This window comes from Tetrao urogallus, assembly GCF_951394365.1.
Source record: "Tetrao urogallus genome assembly, chromosome: 2".
Classification (NCBI taxonomy): domain Eukaryota; kingdom Metazoa; phylum Chordata; class Aves; order Galliformes; family Phasianidae; genus Tetrao; species Tetrao urogallus.
In genome coordinates, this window is record NC_136814.1 from 29,812,033 (window position 1) to 29,837,651 (window position 25,619).

The 25,619-nt window shown below is 52.5% G+C and overlaps 1 protein-coding gene across 1 annotated transcript; it reads left to right on the forward strand.

Annotated features, from left to right (window-relative positions):
• Positions 1-2,156: 2,156 nt before the first annotated feature.
• Positions 2,157-4,527, forward strand: MRPL14 (mitochondrial ribosomal protein L14; the record flags this gene model as incomplete). The annotated part of the gene is made up of 2 exons (XM_079550262.1): positions 2,157-2,230; positions 3,962-4,527. 2 exons carry the CDS (start codon positions 2,157-2,159, stop codon positions 4,326-4,328), a joined length of 441 nt encoding a protein of 146 aa, XP_079406388.1. The 3' UTR covers positions 4,329-4,527.
• Between the last annotated feature and the right edge of the window lie 21,092 nt (positions 4,528-25,619).

Here is a 25,619-nt window from a genome sequence, read left to right on the forward strand (position 1 = left end):
GCCCTGAACCTTCTTGCACACTGGAAATATTCTGTTTACTCAATTCCGAACAGGATGCTGCATTCCAAGTAATCAATCACTCAGAGTTTCTTAGTTTATGACACATCTTAATATACTGAGGAATAATTCCTAGCAGCGAAGGGATACTGAGTCATGTGGAAAAATAAACAGTCCTTGTACACTTTAAACTGTTGATGCTTCACTCAGAAGTTTTGTAACTTCAAACCTTCACTGCTGCCACAGGGTAGAAACAAGCGGTGACTCCTCCTGAGACTGGGTAGTGAGTTCAGAGTTTAGGCAGCACTCTGGGGCTCTGACACATGGCCTTGAGCACGCTGAGCTGGTTGCGGTGTTGCTGTCCCTCTGACAGTGGGCAGAGCATGTTCCTGTCCCTGCCCTGCAGTCCAGGGCTGTCAGCCCTACACAGCTGTGAAGGCGATGGTGTACTCCCCAGAACACTCTTCTCAGAGGCAATAGAGAGGTTGACTAAGCAGTGCTGCTAGTTTAGGTCTTCTGGTGGGCTCCGAGGCCTTGCTGTGCTGCTGGAGGAATTAGGAGCACTCTTGCACCCTGGGTTTGAGTTTCGCGCTGGGAAGCAGCACACCCATGTGCAGAACAGGACATGGGCTGTTCTACCTGCTGCCACAGGGCGTAGGATTACAGCAAGGGAGTTAAGCTGAGGTTGTGTAGCAATCCTAACAGCAAGGCCAGGTAATCAGGCCTTGGTAGCCAGCGACACTGTAAATACTGCAGGGCCTTGTTTTTTGCTATGCTTGCACATTTAGGTGAGGCACTGTTGAAAAATACAGCCTCCCTGGGGTCTTGTTTTAGTGCAGGAGTGGTAGAGGTGAGTTCAGAACAGATACCCTGAGTCATCTGGAGACTTCATCTCCTGCCCAACAGAAATGTGGCTTTGTTATCGACTAAATGTAAGCGCTGATTATAGCTTTTATCTATTCCAAACCTGCCTGGGTGACAGCTCAGATGGTTTGTCACACATGGGAGAATGCATGTTTCGCTCAGGGTGCTCTAAGGAGAAGTTAGGTCATCTTTATTAAAAAAAACAGTTTTACAACACAGGACTCCAGAATTTGGCCTGATGCTCAATACCAGCAAAAAGAGATAAGTGGTCCGTATAATTTTAGTGTTTAGAGAGGAGAGAAGCAGGGCAAATGCTGGTTATGCTGCCAAGGTCTAGGTGAGCATTGTCACACAGCAAGCTGCAGTCAGAGAGAAGTCTCACTCTGTGTGAGCTGGCCTGAAACAGGATGGCATCAGCATCTTTGCTGCTTCTTGCTGTTGCTTGGATGTGCTGCCATAGCTGCCTGGGTCATTGTTCCTAACCCATGTCTGGCCAAGTGAGCTGGCATCAGATAAGCTGTTGTGACTGACTCAGCAGGCTGGTCCTGATCCGTTTGACAGAATGGGGCTAGGGAGCAACTAGGGATGCAGTTAGGGAAGAGGGTGCGGTCATCTCAGAGGTTAGCCTTGTAACCTGGTTCTGCTGTGATCAGGGTAGTGTTTTGGTTGGGATTGAGCAAGCACTGTGAAGGCATGGGAAGCTTTTCCTTCTGGGCAGCTGTAACAAAGCAAGATTGGTAGGAGTGAGATGTTGGGCTCCAAACAATGCTCAACAGCTTGTATATGTACAAGGGGAATCCCTCATTGGTGGTTGAGCTGTGTTTGTCTAGCAGCTTGTGTTTTGATGCTTTGATTCCAGTCTGCAGAGCATCTCTGGCTTTTTGCCTGGTCTTGTAGGCAACACTGATAGCTTTTACTGGTCACTCTAGTTTCTAAATTAGAAGCTGTTCACATCCAAAAATTCTCAAACTTGTTTGTTGTTACATGGTTCACAGTGCACAGAAGAGCCTTTAACCTTGTGAGAAGACTGCAGCTCAGGGGTACTGAACTCAGCTTTATAGGATAAGCATCTCAATTATATTCTCTAGTGAATTCAGGCAGAGGCTCTTGCTGTGCTTTGTAGCACACTGGTGATGCTGTTAGAACTCTGTATGCTGAGGATTACAAATGTACAAAAAGTTGCTGAAACCCTAGTGTGTGATTGCCATAAGAAAAAGGGAGTGAAAAAAATTCTGTACAATGCCCAGAGTTCATAATTCTCTTATTTCTTAACAGGGCAGCTTACCAGAATCCAAATGGCTCTCTTGCACAGGCAGTTGGGATTTTCCTTAAGCCATCTGAGCAACGCAGTCATCCAGCGACACCTCAGGTGATTTTCAAATCCTGCTTTTGGTTTTATTTTCTTGCTTGGAAGTGATGCTATTAAGTAAATCTAGCATAAGATATAGTATTTCTAATTAAAAAAGAATAATGTAATATAAGAAAAATACCATAGATGTCTCTTTGCAGACTGTAAAGTGAACCCAAATAAATGCAAGTTCCTGGCGGTCAGAACATGATTCAAACTCTGCAGATATTCCATGTTCTCTAAACTCTTCATTTAAGTTTTAACATGAGCTCCTTGCTCATCCATGCGAGTCTCCTGCCACTTTTTCCTGTTTTTTACGCTTAGGGATGCGCTGATCTTGAGCTTGGAGGGAGTGGTGCTTGAACCAACTCTCTTGGCTCCCTTACCTTTTAGTGCTCTAACCCACAGGATACCTTTAACTAGATCTTTGCAGAGATCAGAGTTGGCTTTCCTGATGTCCAGGACTTTAGACATTCAGACCAGAGTCCTGGTTATTGCCCTGTTTCTTCCATATAAGACCCTGAGCACTATCTCATGGTCTCTGCAGCCAAGGCTGACCTCAGTCTTCACATCCCAAATCTTCCTTGTTTGTAAGAATAAGATCCAGTGGCACACGTCTTCTTGTCAGCTCTTCCACCACATATTTAAAGGATATGCATTGACAGTGAGAAGGAGGTGAAAACCCTGAGACGAGGAGTGCTGCTGCTGGAACGCAAGTCAGCAACCTGAACTGAGAAATCATTCCTGTGTGGTGAGCTTGCTTTTGGATGTGGGGACTTCCACTCTAAGACTGTGTCAAAAATGAGAAGAAAAGTCCACCTTGTGCAGTTATCTTGTCTAACAGTAATCAGGCAGTCACACATTCATAGTTGTCAGTTTGCTACTGTTGCTTTCTAGACTTTGTGCAGCCTAGGTTTCCCTTTCTCCCTCTGGCAATGCTCCTCCTTTAAACTTCTGCTGTTCTGCCTTCTGTGTTGTGCAACCATAACCTGGCAGACAGAGGAATGGGGTGTGATAAAAGAAGAACAATTCCTGAAAGGGAAGTTAAATTCTCAGCTTATCCCTGCTGCTCTCAAGTGTATTCAAAGTCAAATCTACTGATTTAGAACCATGCAGTGTATTGCTGTTATTTCTTGCTACTCCTGATAATCCCACAGTGCAAGCAGACACAGAAGGGAATCTTCTTTCTGGGTTCCTCCCACATGGGGATGGTGATTCTAATTGGCAGCAGCTTAGCACAGCCACAGTGGGACTCAGAGGTCTCATTGAGAGCAGAATAAGGTTGGTGAGAGCACCTCATGCACTTCACTGAGAAGGAGATTGGTCAGAAAATTGCTGGGTACTGTGTACAAGACTGAAAGAGGCTGACTTGAGTCTTAGCTTCCTGTTTGTGGGAGAAGCAAGTGCATTTTTTTTGCTTGTAAATTGAAGTTGAACTGAATCATCCACAGTTGCTTTTAAAAAAAAGTAAAATACAGGCAGTAAATACAAGCCACTCTTCTTTTAGTCGTGTTTCAGAGTAGAACCGTTGTCTTATGTTTGATGTTTACTGAAGAGTGTGCAATGCTCATAGTAGCATCTGGCTTTCAAAGAACGCATTGAATGCAATGGATGTGTCAGCCATGTGGTACGTATTTGTCGCTGGCGACTTCTGAGTGGTTTTGTAGGCACAAGATCCCGTGCTGGCTTTGCCCTTGCTCCCCAAGGATTACTGGGGAGATCTGTCTCTCATTCTTTCCTGTCTTTTGCCAGTGTCAGTGGAGCATGCCGAGCAATACAGAAACTTACTCGTGTGCGAGTGGTGGACAACAGTGCCTTGGGAAACGCGCCCTACCACCGGCCACCAAAGTGTATCCACGTGTATAACAAGACTGGAGTTGGCAAAGTAGGAGATAAGATCCTTCTGGCTATCAAAGGAGAAAAGAAGAAGGCTTTGATTGTGGGACACAAGATGCCTGGTCCTCACATGACACCTAGGTTTGATTCTAACAATGTGGTGCTCATAGAAGACAACGGAAATCCGTTAGGAACTAGAATAAAAACACCCATACCCTATATCCTGCGGCAGAGAGAAGGAGAGTTCTCCAAAGTTTTGGCCATTGCCCGCAACTTTGTATGAGAGTTAAAGATTTCTGGCAATCCTGTTCATACCCTTTCCTACAGTACCCGTTCCTTGGTCCTTTTCTAGAAAAAGGTGAAACACGCAGAAGTTGAGGTCAATTAAGAGTCTCTTTTCCTGTTTATGACATACAAACAGCTAATTTAAATTCTGAAATGCCTTGTTTTTCTCCAGAAGAGAAAACAGCATGTTTGGGAAATGGTCCTATACTAACACTGCTCTGCTGGTGTTACTTTGGTCTCCAGTTATTAAAGTAAGAAGATGAAAATCCGTATTGTTTTGTACTGCTTATGCTCTGTTTTCCCTATTTCGACTGTTCACAGTTCTGCTGGAGCAAGACACAAAGCCCAGTCCCTGGCCGGATGGTTCTGGGATGTACAAAATGGATTCACTTATAATAAAGTAGGAGAGATGAGAGCAGTGTAATGAATTGTTGGTCCTTTCAAGAAAAGTGTTAGTTTCCACATCTTTGCCTCAGAAAGAAGACTTTAGGAGTGAATGGGATAGGGAAAACCTGATGGCCTGCAACTTTGGTGGTGTGCGGTTGAACAGGACATAGCAGAGCTGGGAAGGGAAGGAGAATGTGGTAGGTTTGGGACATAGCCTATGCTCTCCACCTGATCGACTTCAGGAAATTAACTTCTGTTCTCTCTGGACAGTACAAGGGTTGGGTTGAGACTGAAAGTTTGACAGGAAGAAACATTTCAGTTCCAGACAGCTTTTTGAGACTGCATCAGAGAACCTAGGTTTGTCCATTATCTGTTGCTGATAGGCAGCATGTACTCATTGGTAAGGCCAGTTATTGTCCAGAAGTGCTTCCTAAACTTAGGCACGACAGTGTGTAGGTGCTGTGCTGTTGTGTTCAGGGGTAACTGTAGTCCAGGAGCCAAACTGCTTTGTTGATATGAAGCCAAGCAGAAAAACTTGGTGCTTGCAGTGGGTAAAAGGATGTGGGAGAGCCCTGGATCCCCTCCTGCTCCGTTACTCTAAGTAACGTGGATTGGACAACAATGTGTGTTTAAATTGAGCTTTAAGGAGCTGCACTGTTCTCCTTAGTAAAACTTCCCTGTGAACTAGAGGAGCCTAAGCCTATCAGCTTCCCAGTTCAATACAGGCAAAACCTCCCTCTGCCTGCAGCACTTTTTTGCTGCTTTCCATGAGCCAGAAAAAGCTGGATTTGCTGCTCTAGACCTTCCCAGGCCCCAGGCTGTTGCCAGTAAGCCCTCAGCCTGCCTGCTGGAGGAAGCAGCACAGCAGGTGCCCAGCTGATGTCAGTCTTTCCAGGCTGTCCGAATACAGTTGCTTTCAAGGAGAGATTTCTTTGCTGGAAGGTGACGTTTATGTCGCTTTGCTGGGCGGGTTAGTGAACAAACAGCTTATTCTGGTTGCAGCAAGAAGCGTGGCTGGGTCCCCTCCTGTTGTTTCCTAGAAGGAGCTGCAGTTGCTGGCCAAGCATCCCCGGGTGTGCACGCTGGCCATCTAGCGGCTTGTGGAGCTGTGAGAGGTGTTCTGCGACCTCAGGCATTGGAGACTTACTTCCGCAAAGGTGGGTCTTGCTGGGGCTGTTCAGGTTGGGATCCTGCCCAAGTGCAGCGATCACTGGTGTTCTGGGAAGTGTAGCAGAGGCAAACTTAGTATTTCAAGTAGAAAAGAGTGTGTGTCTCCTGAAAATAGGAGAATGTAAATTCCCTCAAAATGTGTATCCTTTTGAGAACAGAAAAAAAAATTTACTTCTGCTAACCTAAGACTGAAAAATAGCTTTTCACTGCTGCATTTGGTTTCTGTGCAAGGCCATCTGCGTGGTGGAAGAGGAGTCCAGTTGGTTCCAGCTAACCCAATCTGTCACTCACTCGCAGAGTTACTCAAGTGGATTGTTTGGTCTTGCTTAGCAACAACTCCAGCCTTGAAGCAGTTCCCTGGTAGGACACAAGGACCTCCAAACAATTTTTGTTTTTCTTGTCCTGACCATAAGGGCTATGAGTTCCTCATGGGATGTGTGGACCCTGCTGTTTGGATATTAAATATTTCACAGAATATTTGTTAATAACTTTGCAGCATTTTGCAGGGATAGAGGTCATGGGGAGAGGGCACCAGAGGAAGCAGGCAAGACAATGGAGCAGACTTGAGATTAAAATGTGGAGAGACACTTTATTTATAAGTAAACTGATATGTGGAACTAAATCCTTAACCTCGGAGCTTAATAAGCAGACATGCAGACAGCTAAGCTCAGCACATCCCACCGAGCAGCTCCTGCAGTCTGTAAGTGTCTTTTCCTGGCAAGGAACGTGGCCTCAGCAGAAATCACTGCTCTGGGACACTACGTCTGCGCTTGGCAAATCCCAGGCACTCACCAGGGGCAGCTTCTCACTGGGGTCTCTCCTTTGAGCAGGACCCACATGCAGACCCTTGTTCTGCGGGGTACCTGCCTGCATGGGCTTGGAGCCTGCCCCATGCTGTACTTGGGATGCAGTGAACCAGGTGATCTTCCAACCCAAGTATTTTGATTTTATGGGATTAACCTGGTTTCTCCAAGGGGTAGTGATTCTTGCAGGTACTTTCCTTGAAGGAGGCTGGCTGTCTTTCCCTTCCCCTCTCTCTGTTTATTATTCTGCCATTAAAATGGTTTTGCTATGGGAAAGTTTCCCAGCAGGGGATGGTGCCAAAGAGGAATCCTCTCATCTCCTGTGCAGCCTCTGGAGGAGCTGTGAGCTGCTGTGGAGAGTAAAGGAAGCTGGAAACCGGAATTCAGAGTCCTTCCAGAGTCCCTATTTTTGCCCCAAGGAATTGCTCACGGATCTTTACAAATGTGCCTTCTTGGCCAGCTCTGCCTGTGCCCCTGGGTTAGTGCTGTTCCTTGTGTTTGGATGTGGGACTGAGGTCAGATTCTGCTCCCACGGGGTGCCTGTACCCCTGGTGATGTGACCAGATGTTTTTTGGTGGGTCCTGAGGGAAAGTGGTCCCTTCTTAGGGTGTTCTGCAAGGGCAGGGAGAGATGACCAGTGCCAAGAAAAGGCATGGGGTAGGGCTGGCTGCTGGGGCCCAGGGCTGGACAGAGGAAGGCAAACGGGATTAGCTGGCCGTGAGAAGGGGTGTCTCAAAAGGAAACAGGCAAGACAGATTATCGCTCAGGGATGCTGCAGGGAGCTGATGGGTTCCATCTGCCTGGAGACAGGCTAGGAGATAGGCTTGTGGCCCCATGCCAGCACGGCAGAGGGACTGTGGGATCAAGGAAGGCAGCAGGGGACATAGCGGGCTGGGAGGGGGATCACAACATATGTCAAAAGCAAGTTGCTGGGCTCATTTGCCAGCTTTCCTTTTTTCCCCATAGCATCAGTTACTTCATGGAACTCATTGCTCCAGGACACCAGTAAGTACAACTGGTTAACGGAGCTGAAAATGAGCCTGAGCACTCTCCTCTGTGGCAGCGAGGGTGACTGTGTTCAGCAGTAAGAGCAAACACGCCTTCCCCAAAGGGAGGTGATGTACCTGATCATTGTGGTGTGGTCGCTGCAAGCAGGCTGTCACCTGGGCTTCTGAAATATGAGGTTCTTCTGAAGGCGGCTCAAGGCTATAGAACTCTGTGCCATAATGTTGTTCTTTAAAAACAAACATGAGCCCTGAGCTACAGGGCCGGGTACTGGAATGCTTCCCAAAGCAAGCTGCAGGCTTTGGACCAAATGTTCCCTGCTGGGCCATGTCATCCCATGTCACTCCTCTCTTTCCGTGTAATCTGCATCTCTCGGGTTTAAAGAATTTATTGCTCTAGCTTGCTAGTCTTCACTGGTACCAGAGAATTCACTGTAGTGAGCAGGTGATGAAGTGAGGAGGTGGTAGGATGGGAGATGTTATCGCGGCCCTTGCTTCCTGAGGTTTCTGCTTGGCTCTTGGTCCTCTTCCAGGAGGCCCTTGGCAGCCCTAGGCACCCTATAGCTGTGATTCCTGATGCTGGAAGCAGCGAACAGCTGTTTTTACTGGCTTCCCTGGCCTGCCACTCTGCCCATGATGTGCCTTGCAGAACAAGGGACCTCACCTGCAGCCAGGTGAGCTGAGGACAGGGGCCCTGGGGTATCAAGTCTAGACCCACCACAGCTCCTGGGCATACAGGTGTCTGCTCAGTGCACTTACAGCATCTCACATTGCTTGCTGGAAAACTCAATGGTGAAATGTTCTGCTCGTGGCCGGCAGGTAGTATCTTGCATTTCTGAGGAAAGTAGAGTGAATCTTAAAGGCTTGTAAGAACTGGGACACGCAGAGTTAATGGGCTGTGCAAATTTTGGGCCACTGGAAGTTGGGCCTAACACAACCTCCATCTCTAGCTGCCTGGGGTGGCTGAAGGGTGAGATCCCTGTTCTGCCAGCTGGGAAAGGGACTCTTGCAAGTCAAGAGCAAAGGGACTGTGTAACCTGGGAGGTACACAATGGGGCTTTAGGGCAGGTGTAGGCGACTCTGATGCTGTGCAAAGGCTGGGTGCTGCTGGCAAATCTGGGTATCTGAGGCTCTGCTCCCCTAGATAAGCCAGCTCTGTGCCATCAGCCTGGCTTGGATCTGGGTGCTGGGATTCAGTGTAGCTGTGGCATCAAAATGCCAAACCCCAGCCGAGAGCTGTGCAGAAGGGTTAACAGCTCACTCCCTCTGCTTCGGGGAGCTTTGTTCATTGGAGTATTAAATTCCACAGCTGTAAATAATCTGCAGCAGGAGAGATTATCAAGACCCTGGGAAGAAGCAGCTTTTATTAATAAGATCAGTTCTCCCTGCGCAGCATCACGTAGCTGCTCTCCACCCTTTCTTTGCTGTGCTGCATCTCGGCATGCCTCCTGAGGGCAGGTGGGCAGCTCCCTGCCTCCAGCTGTGCCATCCCCAGCCTCAGAACTCTGCCACTCGATAAGAGAGTCCAGTTCCCGCTGGGTTTCCAGGGCGCTGTCGATGCTCCCAGGGAGCAGAGTGCCCGTGGTGCAGCCCCTCGTCCCGCTGCTTCTCTCGCAGAGCCGTCGGGCCCAGAGCTACCCATGGGCGGCCATCAATCCCTCCGCATCCCTCGCCGAGCTCACCGCCAGCCTGCAAGGCGGGTTGCGGCCACACGGTGTCACCCCACGCCGCCCTTTCCGCTCCGGGAGACGGCTGCTGCGGCCGTGGCTCCTCCCGTGGCGCCGTCCCGCGTGTCCCCGATCCCAGCGCGGGGCCGTGTCACGGCACGGCCGGCTTTGCGGACCCGCCGCCACCCGGTGTTGGGCACCCGTTGTCACCATTGTGAGCTCGGAGCGGCTGTGGCACTCGGAGCGTCCCTGTGGCACGCAGGGAAGGGCACTGCGCTTTGCAGATGCTCTGTGGATTTGGCGTTTGTTTTGTCACGGGGTGAGATGAGTTGTGTCGGTCCTCAGCAAATCTCGGCAGCGCGCTGCCCCGCGAGGGGGACAAAGAGCAAGCGGCATCGGCAAGCAGGGAGCGTGGCAGCACGGCTGCCATTGCTCAGGGAGGAAGCTCTCGAGGTGGGGTGTGGGGAGAGGCTGGCAACAAGGGTCCCCAGCAGGAAAAAGGGTGCTACCATTTGCGCCCTGAAGCAGAGGCAGCAAGTGAAGCCCAGCCATGGCTCTCCTGCTCCCTGCTGTGTGCCAGGCGCAGAGGGGAACCCATTTTCCCACTGCCTTTTCGCGGTGGAGGAGGGGGTGGTGGGAGGGAGGCAGGCTGGGAGGATGCATCAGGAGGTGACGTGTGATGGTGGAGCGAGCTGTGGCCCAGCCTTGCTCAGGTGCAGCTCTCCGTGCTGTGCCTCACGTACCAAGATGCTGTCTGTCCTCCAGCTATTTACTGCCAGCTCATTTTGCAAACGCTGCACTCACAGGATTTTTTTTCCCCTCTCTCCCTCCCTCTCTCCTTCTCTTTCCCTTCCCTGCAGAGATGTTCACACAGTGCTCCCCATTCAGCCCCAGCAGCGTGCTCTCCCACCTGCACGCATGCTGCACACTCTGCCCCACATGCGGGCTGTCCTGTGGGGCTGCTCCATGCCCACTCCCTGCCCCTTCTCCCCTGGCTTCAGGCCTGGTGCTGGGGAACAAAGAGCTCCATCGGCTTGGGGGCTGCTGGGGAGTAGGGGCTGCTCGGGAGCCCCAGCCCTGCAGGCTTCCCTCTGGGCTGTGGGGTCACTGCCCTTTGGTGTTTGGGGATAGCAGTTCCCTAGGTGGGGAGCTGGAAGGGGGTTGCTGTGCTGGGAAAGCGGCTGCTGCCATGGTCACCTCTTGTAGGGGCAGCTTGGCTGTAGGAGGGTTTCTCCCGAGTGGAGCCTATGGCTGAGGGCTGGCTCTCACCCTTGTCCTGGCCACCATGTGGTCTGAAGGCCTCGGGCCCTAATTAATGAGGCGTAGGGCTTTCATCTCCCCTATCTCCCCATCTCAACTGAGGACTGTGGTTGTACGGAGGTGTTTGGAAACAAGAGCTGAGGGCTTCCCAGGGGTGGGAGGCTGCTGCCGGCTGCTTGTCGCTGGGGTTCATGGGGCTGAACGGAGGTTCCAAGCCGGCATTAAGGGAGAGGATCCCCTTTGTGTCACTGGAGGGTGCAGGAAGTGGGCTGGGGGGGCCTCTGGGTGCCGGTGGGATGAAGGTTTGTGTGCGCAGAGGGGCTGCAGGCTGCCTGCAGGCCTAGCAAGGTGGTGGGGCGGCTTTGCACGCTACGGTAGATGGCAGTGCCGCCCGGATTTATGAATGGAGGAGGAGGAGGGGAGGCAGATGGATGCGGGGAGGTGGTGATGGAGCGGAGGGGGGGGGGGGAATTTGCTGGCTGGGCTCCGGCCTCCACCTCCGTTCCCCCTCGCCCCTGAGCCAGGCGCCCTCCCCCAGCCATTAGCATAGGCCTGCCCGGGGTTTACATGTCAGACTGCACGTTGCAGCGGCCGGATCCAGCAGCCAGCAGCGCTGGCAGCCGCCCCGAGTCAGCTGCTTCCCAGCGAGGAGTGCGAGGAGCAGGAGGCAGCCGCAGGCCGCAGGCCTCCACGTTAAGGTGTCCTCGCCGAGATGCAGCCTTGCACCCGCTGCCTCCCGCCCCATGCCCCAGCACAGCCCGGTGGGACGGTGGTAGGGAGCGGCCTGACTGCCTGGCTCTGTCTGAGGGCTTGGGAGGTGCAGAGACACCGGGCAGGAGCTTTGGGGAAGGCCCAGAGAGCAGGCAGGAAACTCCGGCATCAGCCCTTTGCTCCTGCCCTTGGTGGGGACACATCCTGGTGTCCCTGCAGTGCAGGTGACCAGAGCCCATGACACAGGAAAGATCTTGCAGAGAGCCTTTGGGATGGCCTGGGCTCCTGCCCTCGCAGGGCCAGTCTGCCTCCAGGCACCACTGCTGCAGAGTTGCTGGGGGAAAGCTGCAGAACGCAGCCCAAGCCCTTGGCTGTCTGTGGTGGCTGTAGGTCTGGGATGCTGCCCGCACCAGTTGGGTACTGGTTCCTGCCCAGGGTTCCCACATTTCCACCTGCCTGACCTACATTCTGCAGTGGGGTGCAGGGTTTCTCATTGCCTCTTATCCAAACCAGTTGTGTGGCATTGCTGCCTTTGTGAGGTGTCACCATGAAGGATTCCACACTCCTTCAGCATCCTAAATCCTGTGGGATCCTCTGGTAGCAGTGTGGGCAACATGAGTATTATCAAACAGCAGGTGGGTGCAGCACCCCTTGTATGTCTGGCTCGAGTGAGAGCCACTATTTGTCAGCTGCAGGTCTCCCATGCTCTCTGTTTGCTGAGCTCTGGGATGGTGCCTTGCTGGGGAGAGCTGACAGTTAGTGGATTTTTGTTTCCACATTAAAACCATCTAAGTATTCAGAACCAGCTCCAGCTACCGCTGTGGGAAGACAGCCTGCCTGCGGGGTACTGCCCTTCAGAGCTCTCTACAGAGCGCTGGCAGCACACAGGGAGCTTGCCTTGCTCCAGTGGCACCGAGCAGCTTCTTCCAGACCTTAGTCCATCCTTGGGAAGCAGTCAGGAACGTTTGGGTCATGCACCTGCATGGGGAAGAGATGGAGGGGTTTTGGGAAGCGGGAACTGGGAGCACGCACTGCCCAGCACGTAGGACGTCATTGGGTAATGAAGGTGAACGGTTGACAGGGCTGATGCAACGAGCTAATTAGGAATTTGCCGTCACCGCAGCTGGACTCACCTGCCTTGTGTGCTGTCGCTGGGTGATTCTCGTTCTGTGTGACAGTCCCTTGGACCAGGAATAGCAGCCAGGGTGTCACATGCCTGCCCTGGCTGTTCCCCGCTGTTCTGCATGAGCGTGCTGCCAGCCACACACACCAGCATCATGAGGCAGCTCCGGCAGCTGCAGAGGAATGTGCTGCTCCTCACCAGCCTTGGGGACAAGCAAGTGACACATCTTCTGATGTGCCTGCATGAGCCCAGCAGACAGACTGGAGTAGACTCTTCAGGAGTAGACATGATGTGCAGGGACCCCTTGGCCTGAGCCTGCCCAAGATAATGCACAATGCAGAGGACTCTCAGCACTGCTCAGTGGCTTTGTTACCTGTTGAGTTGGCAGGGCTGGCTGCTGGGCCTATGATGCCTTGATGCTCTTGAGTATCCCAGCATCACTAGGTTTTCCCAGGGGAAACCCATGTGAAGAGCCATTTACTAGTGTGTCCCAAGGGCTGTGAGTGAACCCTGTCCTACAGGGAAAAGACTAGTGGCTGTGACAGAGGTGGGTCCTGTGGAAAATGCACTGGGCACCAGCAGATTGCTGCTGGAGGAGCCTTGGAGAAAAAAGCACTGTGGTCCATAGACAAGGAATTAGTGTTGATGTTTACAGAGCATTTGTTTAGGTTAAGCAACATGGCTCAGAGCTGCTCAGACCGGCTCCCTGCTGCACTGAGTGGCTGTGGTTCAGTGCTGCTGGTCCTGCTGGGTGGCTGATACTTCTCCCACAGCACTGCCACCTGTGTTGGGGACATGCCAGGGATGTGTTGGTGGCGCTGGGGGCCTGCAGCCATCTGGGCACTGACTGTCTACCAGCTCCAAAATGCAGAGTTCAGCCCATGGCTGGGGAAGGTGGTGCTTGAGCTCTGTGTGCATGGAAAAAAAATGCATCTATTTCATAGAAGCCCATATAAATTGGAACCATCTCCTGATGAGAAGAGTTGAGTTAGGTTTCCCAATGCAAAGCGGCAGCTACAATAAAGAAAGAAAAATCCCATCCGGACCACCCACTGCCTGCAGAGCAGTCCTGGGGTGCGGGGTCCTGCAGGTGGGACGTTCTCTGCCTGCAAATGCAGGGCTGGCTCCCCACAGCTACCCCAAACCCGAGGGAGCCACCTTAAGAGCTCTCCCTCCATAGGACTGAACGGGATACGCCAGGCATTTCATATACCATATTCTATAGCCAAGGAAACCCTAACAAAGAGCCGTACGCTCTCACGTTTCGCTTCAGGCTTCTCCCTGCTGCAGCTGGAGCTGAGTTTTTAAAAATCTTTGTGTCATTATTTCGTTCCTCTTTTGATTCGGCCATAGAGGGACAAGGAGATGCCAAACGAAAAGAATGGGCATTTAAGCAGAACTGGATTGAAGAGGCAGTGTGTGCGCAGAACAACAAGGCTTTTTACATTTCATATGATCTTATACATGGGCTCCATTCAGTATATTTCCCCTCTGTTTCATTTGAATGTACAGAATTAGCCATTCACATCCTCTGGAATTACGTCTCTCTCACATTTCCATGCGGCGCTGCCTCCATGTTCTGGGGGCTGGGAGCACTGCTAGTTCAGCTGGGAGGCGCAGGCTGAGGTCAGAGCCCGTGTGCAGGCTGGGAGCAGCTTTGTCTTTTTTTGGAAAGTGCCAGATTTGATGCTTGGTGCCTGTGGTTGGGGAAATATATGAGCATACACAAATGTATGTGTGTGCCGGAGCATGCGTGCGCCTGGTTGCAGTTGAGGGGGGTCTTTTTCATGTTAATCCTGCTGGATTTATGTCTTCAAATAGAAAGGCGAGGCTTGGGTTTCAGACACAGGCTGCAGTGGTTTGGGGCCACATGCGTGGCCCTATCATCCTGCGTGTCTGCTTGTGGCGGCCGCCTCATTGTCTGTTGCGGCGGGGCTATTGAAAACAAATATTTATTGTGCTATTTACCAGAGCTCCCCGGATGCTCCTACACATGTAGAAGAATTGGCCCAGAAGACTCAGAGAAACCGAGCCGGGAGTCCTAGGAAGAGAGCCAGCAGGGAGAGGTGCGTGTAGCTGGTCTTGCAGAGAGAGGGAGCATCCTGCAGTGTGCACTGCGGGACATGGGGGTCCCAGAGCATTGGCTGCCTTTAGGCCGCTCGTGGCCATCTGACCACATTGCAGAGCACAGCTGGCCCAGAGTAGCGTTGGCTCCTGTGCATCGTTCAGCCGCAGCCCCCCCACTGAACCTGGTTATTTATACCTTTCCTGTGTGTGTTTAATTATAGCAGAACCTGGCAGCACCGTGGTGCTTAACGGTCTGCTGGCGTTTCCATTATGAGCCCAGACTGGAAGGATTATATAGCTGGAGCGTTTGAACCCAGTCTCAGACAGAGACTTGGCATCGGCTCCCAGTGCAAATAAAAAGGTTTTCAGTTGGCTGATGGCAGGTTTGAGAAGGGAACATTTTTCACATCCTTAGCCCCTTCCGTTTGCTTCAGCGGCCTCCCTCTGTTGTAACGATTCTTGTTCACGATAAGGGTGATGAGGCACTGGCACAGATTGCCCAGAGAGGTGGTGGATACCCCATCCCTGGAGACACTCAAGGTCAGGCTGGATGGGGCTCTGAGCACCTGATGGAGCTGTAGGTGCCTGTTCACTGCAGGGGAGTTGGACCAGATGGGTCCCTTCCAGCTCAAAATATTCTATGATTCTATGATGACACCAGCAAGCAGCAAGCAAGACCAAAAGCAATGTCTGTTTTTATGCATGGGCATCTTTGGTTCATTCATCGCAGCCTAGCCAGAGGGTGCTGCATGAGGTGCCCCTGCTGGTCCCCAGGTGCTGAGCTCTTTCACGTCCCATAGGGCGTTGAATGGGACATACTCGCCTGCACCCCAGCTCATCCAAAATGGCAAGAAGCCAGCAGGGCTTCTGTCAGGATGGTCACCATGGGAACTTTGGGGACTGGGGACATTCACAGAGGGTTGTAAAATCTGCAGCTGACAGCAGAGGCTTTCTTCATTTCTTCCCCTAGGCCTGCTGTGCTGTCCCCAAGCAGGCAGTCTGGCTCTGCATGCACATACCTGGCACCAAGTGCTGGCCTGCTGTGTGGGAACCCTGCTGCCCAGGGAACCTGTGTCCTATCCATCCATCCTGGCCAAACGGAGTGCAATGATGAGCTGCTGCAAATCTACGGGAGCTGTGCTTCTTCTCAAAATCTCAGAACACCTGTGCTCCACTGCAGGCAGCCCTGCCCACTGCGTGTGCCAGGGCTGTCCCTATGTCCCTGCTACAAGACACCCCCCAGCAGAACAGCACACTCGGGAGCAGAATGGACCACTGCAGCTCCATTCTTCTGTGCTTCATGCTGCCTCGTTCCCACTGCAGATGAGTCATCTGCTGGCACCCGGCTGGAAGATGGGCAAGCCCCCCTGTGGCACTGACAAAGCCTGGATGCTAACTCTTGGATTTGCATGGGTTGGGGAAGAGGAGATGCATTTCCCACGGAAAAGCAGCAGGTCTCCCCTTCCACATGTCTGGGAGCAGGGCAGGGCACTGTCTGCTCCATGCAGGACTCACTCACCTCCTGCTAAGACAAGCCCTCTTAGTAATATATCTGTGATATGCAGATTTCCTCCTGTGCTTCATGTCAGGTCTGCAAATCTGTATTTGCAGATGTGAGCTCATCCTGACGCCCCCAGGTGTAAGCCCTGATGCTCCTGTGCACCTTTTGGCTGTCACCTCTGCCTGTGATGTCGCCCAGGACCTCCTGGTCTTGCCCTCACTCCATGCTGATGATGTTCAGCTACCAGGCTGGCACAAGGGAGCACATGGATGCCAGGAAAGGCTGGACTGGGGCACAGAGATCCACATCTCTGCCCTGGCAATGCTGCTTAGCACCCGAGTAGGGAAATGTCAGGGCATTGAACTGGGGAGTGCTCTCAGGGCAGTACATGTGAAAGGGATTATTTCAAAGGCTTGGCCGATTCAGCAACAGCAAAGGGTGAGTCTGGACTCAACCAAAGGCCTTCCCTGCTCCTCCTTTTGCCAAACTTCAGGTCTGCATGCCAGAAACATGCCACATTGGGATCTCTTCAAAAGAAAGGTCATCAGATTTCCCTGTAACAAAAGCAAGAGAAACCCAAGTATTTCTCTCTGACAATGTTCTTGGAAACGGATGAATCACTTTGGCTGAAATTATATATTTTACATCTATATTTGTGTAGATAGTTAGCGCTAGGCAGCCAACAAACGAGACAAAGCTCTGTTAAAGATAGTAAAGTATGGCCAAGTGGAAACCAGCTGAAAACCAGCACTTGGACTGGGAAGAAAAACTGAGTGGAACACATGGACCTTGGGATGCATACATGGTCCTCATGGTTGGGAGAGGAGGGAGGAGAGCAGGGAGCCAGGCGGCACGGAGTGATGTACTGGGAAATGCAGATGTGCTAGAAGAGGAGGACTAGTTGGTGGGTGGCTTTTTTGCTGGGGTGGAGGCTAAAGCTAAAGAGGATGGAAGGAACCTCAAGTCCCTGGTTAGAACGCTGCCCTGGTGCAGCACCGTGCAATGAGAGATGAGTATGGACATCAGCACAGAGTCCCCTGCACCTCTCTCTTCAGCATTACCATGCTCTGGATGTTATAAGTTCAATGGCAAGGAGAGTCAGGCAGACAGTGCATGACCTGCTGTGGTTTTGAGGTGCTTTTGGGAGGGCAGAGGACACCCCAAGAGCAGGGGCAGACTCACAGAAATTAACGTGGTGCCACCAAGATGTGTCAAGCAGCCTCTGAAGATGGGAGCCATTGCCCATCCTTGGCTGTGGTGGCCAGTCTGTGCTCAATGCAGAGCCTCCTCAGTCATCTGCTGATGTTTCCCGGCCGTAAGCTGAGGGAGACCGGCGTGTGTGAGTCACCAGGCTCTGCTGGCTGCCATCCACGTGCTCCATTTGGTGCTGCTTTGTGTGTGTGAGAGCGTGCTCTCTCTCCCAGCTGTGTGTGCTTGCCTGCCAGCTCGCGGCTGATTGCCTTTGCAGCTGTGCTGGTTTTCGCCTCTCTTCGAGCTCTGAGAGCCTCGTCCATGGATGAGGGGAGAGGAGGAGGAGGACAAGGAGGAGGGAGGGAAAATGAAAAATAAATTAATAAACCAGCAGAGTAAGAGATGTCCCATAGAAGAGGATGCCTGCTTGCAAAGCTGTTGATCCCCCAGGCATGTGGTGTGCTGTTGTCCCCACCACACCTCCACTAACAGCAAGCAGAAGATGTCACCTCCCCACACCTTCCCGAAGATGAATGGGGGTCCCTGCTAGAAGCCCCTCTACTTGGCACAGGACTGCTAGCTCGTCTGGGTGATTCCCACTCCATTTGGCCACTTCTAGGGCTTCTTCTGCTCTCTCCATGTAGTGAGGGAGGACACCTTCCCTGCACACAGATGAATGGGACCATCTTCAGTAGGCTCACACCATGGCACCTTGCAGGGGAACAGTGAGATATCCCAGCATCAGGAGGTGTTTGGAGGTAAGTTTTGCTCCCCATCTGCATCCCCTTTGCAAAAGGTTAGGAATGGGCTGTCAAGGTTCCTGGTTCCTGAAGTGTCCCATATACTACAGAGCCCCCGGAAGAGACGTATCAGGAGCCATTTATGAGCTTGAATCCCATCGTTCTCTCCACTGCGTTTCTGGGGATGTGGCACTGTCAGTCCACAGCTTTCCTCTCTATCACAGAGAACTTTATCAAATGGCCTCAATCCCAGCGCATCCCAAAAAATCTGCAATGGGGTGACATCCTCTGCATGGGGCTTTGCAGGAATGAGTAGAACCAGGTGTTCTGGCTTTTGGACCAGCCCAAGCGGTATGGGATGTACTGCACACCACCTTGCTTCTCTGCAACTTATGGTCCATGGTTCAAGGCCCCACAGCCTTCAGAATGTTGTCCCCCACTGAGGGCTTTCCCAAGTGGTCTCTCTTCAAGGGGCTGCTATGATTTCCTGCTGCCTGGCCGTACTCATCCTGCCTTTTTTCCAGCAGCAGCAGCAGCAGCCCAGAGCCCTGCTTTGCTCTATCTGGTGTGGGTGTGTGTCTGCGGGCTCTGAGGGCACCCACCTGCAGGACATCTGTTCATATAAGATCAGGCAGGGCCCTGGAGACACAGTTAGGCCAGGACAGAGCAGTGATTTCCCAGGGGGGACTGGATGGGCTGGAGCTTCCTGAGCAGGTGGGAGCACACGGATACGATGGGAATAGCACTTGGGAGGAGCCTGCGCTGATGTTAAGCCAGCCTGGAGCAGGATCAGGAGGACTTTATGTTTATAACCTTACAACCTATGAGTGCACTGCAGGCAAAGGCATTTTTCCACCACTTCCTTATTGCTCAGAAGTGCCCATGCAAGAAGGACCCCTTGTCCCCAGGTGTGCTTCTTGCCACCAACTCAACCTGGTGCACAGTCCATGGACTTTCCCCGTGTTGCAGAGGCCGGGGGTGGTTCTGGCAGTGCTGCTCTAATTGGGGACCCGCCTGGGTAAAGGAGACAACTTGGTGGCACCTCCTGGCACGAGGCTGTCCCCACCATCCACGCTGATGTGCTTGATGGGGCTGGGAAGGGGAAGAGGGTGCTGCATGTTACCAGAGGGAGAGCCGTGGTGCCCCTATAGAACAAGGGGGCACAGCTGGCTCTCAGGAAGGAAAAGCAGTGTGGATGAGGAGCCCAAGGCCCAGTCCCTGGTGCACAGATGCCTCTCTCCTTGGCAGCCTGGCAGCAGGAAGCCCAGGCAGTATCCAGCCCGGCACTGTGCCAAGACAGCCTCCCGCTGTCGCTATTTCCCCTGCCACCTGCAGCTCCCTCTGGCCCCCTCCCACCGCCCTGTCCCATCTTGTCCCGTGTGGGTGTGTGGGGGCCTTCCCTCCGCACGCTGCCGCTGCCAGCAGCCCCTCCTCCCCACCTGGGAAACAGGCTCCCTTCTCTTCCCGGCCCGCTGTGCAGACACCAAACTTTGCACGTAGCAAATGGAGGCGATTTCCTCCTTAGTGGTGGCACATGGAAAGTATTGAGCTGTTTGTGGGTTTTTTTTTTTCTCCTCCTTCTGTATTTTTTCCCCCTTCCCTCACCCAACAGGCTGTCAGCATGCCATTGGACACAGCGTTAGGGCTCCCACTCTTCTCTGCTTGTGTACATCTGCTCCTGGTCATCCTGCACGGTGCTGAATGTCAGGAAATGACTTAATCAGGGAGTGAGCAGGGCTGGGCTGACACAGCAGGGGCAGGAAGGGAGGGAGCAGGGAGAATTGGAGGGGGGATAGGGGGGAGCAGGAGGAAGGACGGGGCCTTTGGAGATCCCTTGTGCTGCTTCTCTCCCAGTGGGAGCAGTGCATGGCAGAAGGATGGAGCTGGGGGAGGTGGAGCTGCACCCATGGCAGTGAGAGGCTGGTGATAATATGACAGCTGGGAGGCCCCAGTGTTTCTCCCTTCCCATCTGGTTGGTGTCCCCAGGGTTAGTTTGCTCAGAGAGGAAGCACAGGGATACTTCTTTCTTCACATTTCCAATGGAACATTGCTATTTAGTGGGTGGCCACCCTGCCCATTTTTGGGGGTTGGAACTGGATGATCTTGAAGGTCCCCCAAGCCACTCAATGGTGCTACGATTCTAACAGTAAGCAATGAAGGTGAAATAATTCAGCAAATACTGGAGAAGAGCCCTTTGCTTATCCTGTGGATGGTTTGGGGCCAGAACACAGCTACACTGCATGTATTGATATGTGATCTGCCCATCAGCTGGAGAGACTGGGATGGCCAAGGGAACCTTCTTTTGGCTGGGATGAGAACCTCTCTGAATACCCAGCACTTGGCATTGTCTGCTCTTACATGGACAGGGGAGGTTCAGGTTGAATGTTAGGAAATATATAATTCTTCTCAGGAAGAGTGGTGAGGTATTGGAACAGGTTACCCAAGGAAGTGGTGGGGTCACTGTCCTTGGAGGTGTTCAGAACTGTGTGGATGTAGCACTGAGGGACATGGTCAGTAGGCATGGTGGGGTGGGTTGGTGGTTACAGTAAATGAGCTTAGAGATCTCTTACAACTGTAATGATTCTACTTTTCTGTGATTCTAAGAAGATGCCAGGGATCCAGAAAGGACAGTGCCATGCATCATGAATAGAGGCTGGCAGCAAGGTTGGCACCAGGGCTTGTGAGCTAGATTGTGGGGACTTCTGCCATTGAGAGTCCTTGTCCCCAGGGAGAGAACTGGGTCACAGAATCACAGAATGGCCCGGGTTGGAACGGACCTCAAGGATCATGAATCTCCAGCCCCCCACCACAGGCAGGGCCACCAACCTCCCCATTCAATACCAGACCAGGCTGCCCAGGGCCCCATCCGACCTGGCCTTGAACACCTCCAGGGATGGGGCATCCACAGCCTCTCTGTGCAGCCTGTTCCAGCACCTCACCACTCTCATAGTAAAGAACATCCAACATAAATCTTCCCTCCCTCAACTTAAAACCATTTCTCCTTGTCCTGCTGTTATCTATCTTCCAAAGAGTTGATTTCCCTCCTTTTTATAGGCTCCCTTTAGGTACTGAAAGACTGCAATTAGGTCACCCTGCAGCCTTCTTTTCTCCAGGCTGAACAAGCCCATCTCCCTCAGCCTGTCTTCATAGGGGGGGTCCCCTGCAGCTCTCTAGAACAAACATCCTGTGAGAGCCCATCCTCTTCACCAGCGCTCTGCCGTGCACTTGAGGAGTCAAGTAATGTACCATGAATCTTAAATGGTGTGGGGAGAAGGGTGAGTTTTGCAGCTGGCAGCTCACCAGCTCACCTCCATGCTGGGCTGTTGCTGTAGTGTATGAGACTGCATACCGAGGACTCCCTCGTTCCTGCTGATGTGAGCTGGACAGGTGAAGTGGATGCCTTCCTCCTGCTGCAGCGGTCCTGCTTTCAGGAGCCTGCAGTACGTGAGGGTTCGATCAGTGCTTTGGGGAGGAGGCTCTCCACCTGACTGCCTGCTGTTTGTCTTCTGGACCTTTTCCTTCCTCTCATTAAGCGTGCATCTGAGTCATGTTGGAATCTCTTCCCTGCCACTGCTCCAACAGCACGTTGCACACAGGGATCGCTGTGTGTGTGCAGACTTTGTGCTTTGCCATCCCTCACAGTACGCTCCCTGCAAAGCAGTGTCCTCCCACAGACCCCACTCCCTGAGCTTATTAGAAGATTTCTTTCTTCCTTGGCATATTTTCCATTCAAGTCCGCTCTCTTATCTCCTAAAATCTGAATACTCTCCAAGTTCTCCTTAAGACCCAAACCATTTTCTGCAAGCTGCAGCCCTGGCATGGCCATTTCTGAGTCAAGGTGCCATGTATTCGAACCAGGATCCAGCACAAAAGAAAGATATAAGCAGCAGTCATACACAGTGTCTGCCACAGAGACTTGAATGGTTCAGACATGCAGATGCAGAACTGCTCCAACAACTTGGGACGGGCTGATCTGAACACCATTGATGGACTCAGCTCTTGGGGACCAATGGCGGAAGAGGCCACTGTGGGGTGATGGGAGATGCAGCCCATCAGGAGCCAGGGGAGGGCCCAGGAGACAGGGCCGTATGCTGCCCACCCACGCCATGCAGGAGGGACGCTGGGAAGGCTGGGCTGGGGTCCCCCACCCCTCGCCACCCACAGCTGCAGGTGCACAGTCCTATTTTGGTACCTGCATCACAGCTCTGCTGTCAGTTTGGGCCTGGCTCCTCCAGCACGCTGCCCACATTGTCTGCATGCTCAGTAGCTACCGTCTTGCTCCTGGAAGCAAATCAGCACCTGGGCATCCCCCAGCTCTTCTCAGTTCCCTGGCCATTCCCCAGTTAGTCAGCAAGCTACATCCGCAGGAGTCACCTGGAGGAAACTGGCACTATCTGGGAGCAGTTCCAGCATTGTAGGAAGATGCGTGAGTGGCGACTGGACCCTCCTGCCTGAAAGCAGGAGGTGCTGGGCCATAGGGATGGGACTGTGCTGCCTGTGAGCCCTGGGCGAGGCTTAGTCAGAGCACTGCTGCCGTACGTGCAGCCTGGCACTGAGATGGGGTGTGAGCCTCTGTGAGAGGCAGGGAGGGAGGGCCGTGATAAACCGGCCCTGGTAATTAATTCCCACTCCCGATTGCATGTTTGCTCTTCAAAATGTGAAGAGCCTTGGGCAGGGCTTGGTACAGCACTCAACAGGCACCTTCTTTTATCTGAGCTATTTCATCAAATCTGTTAATTGTATCTATCTCGAGCCCTGGGCTTAGGGTGGAGATTTCACATCAAATAGTGATGTGCTTGTAGTGCTCCTAGCTGGGCACCGGGCTCCTCGTTGAGGCTGTGAGGAGGGAGAGGAGATCTCAGAGTTGAGGATTTCATCCCAGGCTCTCTGCAAACATCCTCCTGACCCTGCTGGGGCAGCTGGGGGGCTGAAAAAGACTGTAGACTCTGCGTCTGGCAGCTAAGTAAGGAAAGACTTTCCTGCACTGGTGACCTCTGAAGGATATAAAAGAATCATTAAGTTAATAATTAAGTTTGGAAAGACCACTAAGATCATATAGTCCAAACATCAACCCATCACTACCATGCCCACTAATTGTGTCCCACGCTGCCACATCTACCCATGTCCTGGCCCTGCTCATGTCAGTCAGAAAAATATAGCCACCTGAGAGTTGAAAACAAGTCACGTCTTGGTATGGTTTTAAATCGGCAACAAGTAATCTTCATAAAAATCTTATCTGGAAAATCAAGAAATGAGGATTATCCCAAAATATATGGATTTGGCACCAAAGCTCCTTGTGTAGCACTGACACAAGGGATTGCTTACAATGACGACCCTCTGTCAGAAGTTGGCTGTTGAGCCCTAGGAGGCTCCCAAGGATCCCAGTCTGTCCTGTTCATGTCCCACAGACAGCTCATTAACTTCCAATGAATGGCCCAATCTATTCTTTCTTTCACGCAACACTTTAAAATCCTCTTTGCAGCCCTCCAGGCATCTCACCCTCTTGCTGGTTCCCCTTTTCACAACACTCTCCAGCCCATTTCCACAGCACTTTGCCCCAAGCCTCCCTTCAGAAGATCTTAGCTGGGAACAGGGTGGAGATGCATGGGAGGACCATGGCAGCCAATTATAGGCTCCTTTCCTGCCTCATAGCCTGGATGTGTAGCTCCACCATGGTGGAGCCATCATTCCTGGAGGTGTTCAAGAACCATGTGGATGTGGAACTGAGAGACATGGTCAGTAGGCATGGTGAGACTTCAGTGATTCTATGACTGATTCAGGCGAAGACTTGAGAAGCTGCAACGGGGCCATGGAAGCCAACAGCTGTGATCTGCACACAGAAATGGCAGCAGGTCAGGGGCCCTCCTAAAGCTGCTCTTGGCCAAGAGGCTCCAGACTAATGAGACAAGTCAACCAGCACAGGCTTGTTTCTCTTGTCAGTCTCTCAGTGACAAGAGAAACAATGAACAGCTTTGCTGCCTTCAGTGTCTTGCACCTCTGGACAAACCTGGTGGAGCCATTTCTAACTAAGTGCTGCTCCTGCAAGCAGAACTCCTGGGTTTGGGTAGTGCAGTGAGGAGGAGTTGTATGGGAAGCTTCTCCCTGGCAGGACCTGCCATCACACAGGAGCACCCACAGGAGCACTATGAGGTGGTGAGGGACCATGTCATGATGGAGGTGATTGGGAACATGAGGAGGAAGGTCTGCATCTGGCAAAGCTGTAACTGCTCGCTGTTGGGACTTCTCCTTTGGGACATGGGTACTGGTCCCATAGGCTCATAAATCATCTCTCATCTGGCCGGTGCTTGAATCACCCCAGAGGCACAGCGATACTCAATGTAACTTCATCGCTGCCCTTCCCAAGTAGGGGCTGCTCCCTTCCCCCAGCTGTCTGCCCACACTTGCTGAGGGAGCACCAAGCCCTTTAACTCCAATCACAAATCCTGGAAATGATTAGCGGGCTGTCATCACTCAGCCACACCGGATATCGGGCACGGGGCATTTCCGTCCCCTGTAATTAATGGTGTGCAGGGCTGCCTGGCTCTGTGGCAGGCAGGGGAGATGCAAGCGAGCGGAGGGCGTCACGCCTCCCCCTCTCACCACTCGGCTGGGAAAACTGCTGGACCAAAAAGCAAAGCAAAGAATAAATTCATTCATGGCTAGAGGTAAGGACAAGGCAAAAGGGTTCACTGAGGAGTTGGGCCTCTCCTGTCTGGGAAAAGAAATAGAAAACAGCCCTGGGAGGGGAGACCAAGGCAGCCCCCTTCACTGATGCGCAGCACTGCACTTTGTGCATCCCCCAGGGGCCTGGGAACTCGGTGGCCTGCTGGTCCCCTGCCCCCTTCCGGGTGCCCAGGGTGGCTGCCAGCTCCTTCCTGGTGGAGGGGGTGTCACCGAGCACCCCAGCCCTGCCTCATGCCCTAGCCTTTGTTCCCCCCCCTGCCTGCCCTGTTCCCAGGGTGCTCCCCAGTTCCCTGGCTGCCAGCTGCCTAGCGAGAGTGCTCCATGCCCTGTGTGAAAGCTGTGCATCCATCCAGCAGCCTGCAGACCCTCCACTCAAATGCTTCATTGTGCAGCTGGCCGGGCTACGTGAGCCTGGCTACGTGGAGGCTGCTCTGCTTTGAAGCTAACTCTTCCTTTTGAATCAACAGAGCTCAGTGGAGCAATTGTAAAATTTCCCCTCGTTGGCCAAACTCCTGATGTTAACAAAAACTCCCTGCTATGTAAACAGACCAGATGCTGTGGGATGCTGTCTGAAGGCTCACGTACCCTCTGTGTGTCGTGGGAGATGCTGGATCGGCATCTGTGTGCTCCCTTAGGGGAGCAGAGGCTGTGCGTCCCCCAGTCAGTGCAGAAACGTGGCCCCCCTCATCCTCTCGCTGCTGACCTCGTGTGAGGCTTCTCTGTCAGCTGGCCCTACCGAAATCCTGGTTGAAACCATCTCCAGCACGATTGTAATCACCTAAGGAAGAAGGCATGAGGTTCCAGATGCCTAGGAAGAAAAGACAGATAGATAGATATTACCTGGCCTCAAAGGAGTGGAAATGCAACTAGTTGACTGTGGACATGCTGGTCTCTGGAGGAGGCAAGCTCTTTGTAGGACTGACCAAGACAGCAAGGTGAGAAGTAATAGCCAGTGCAGATTGTCAGCAGCCTAACCGCCTC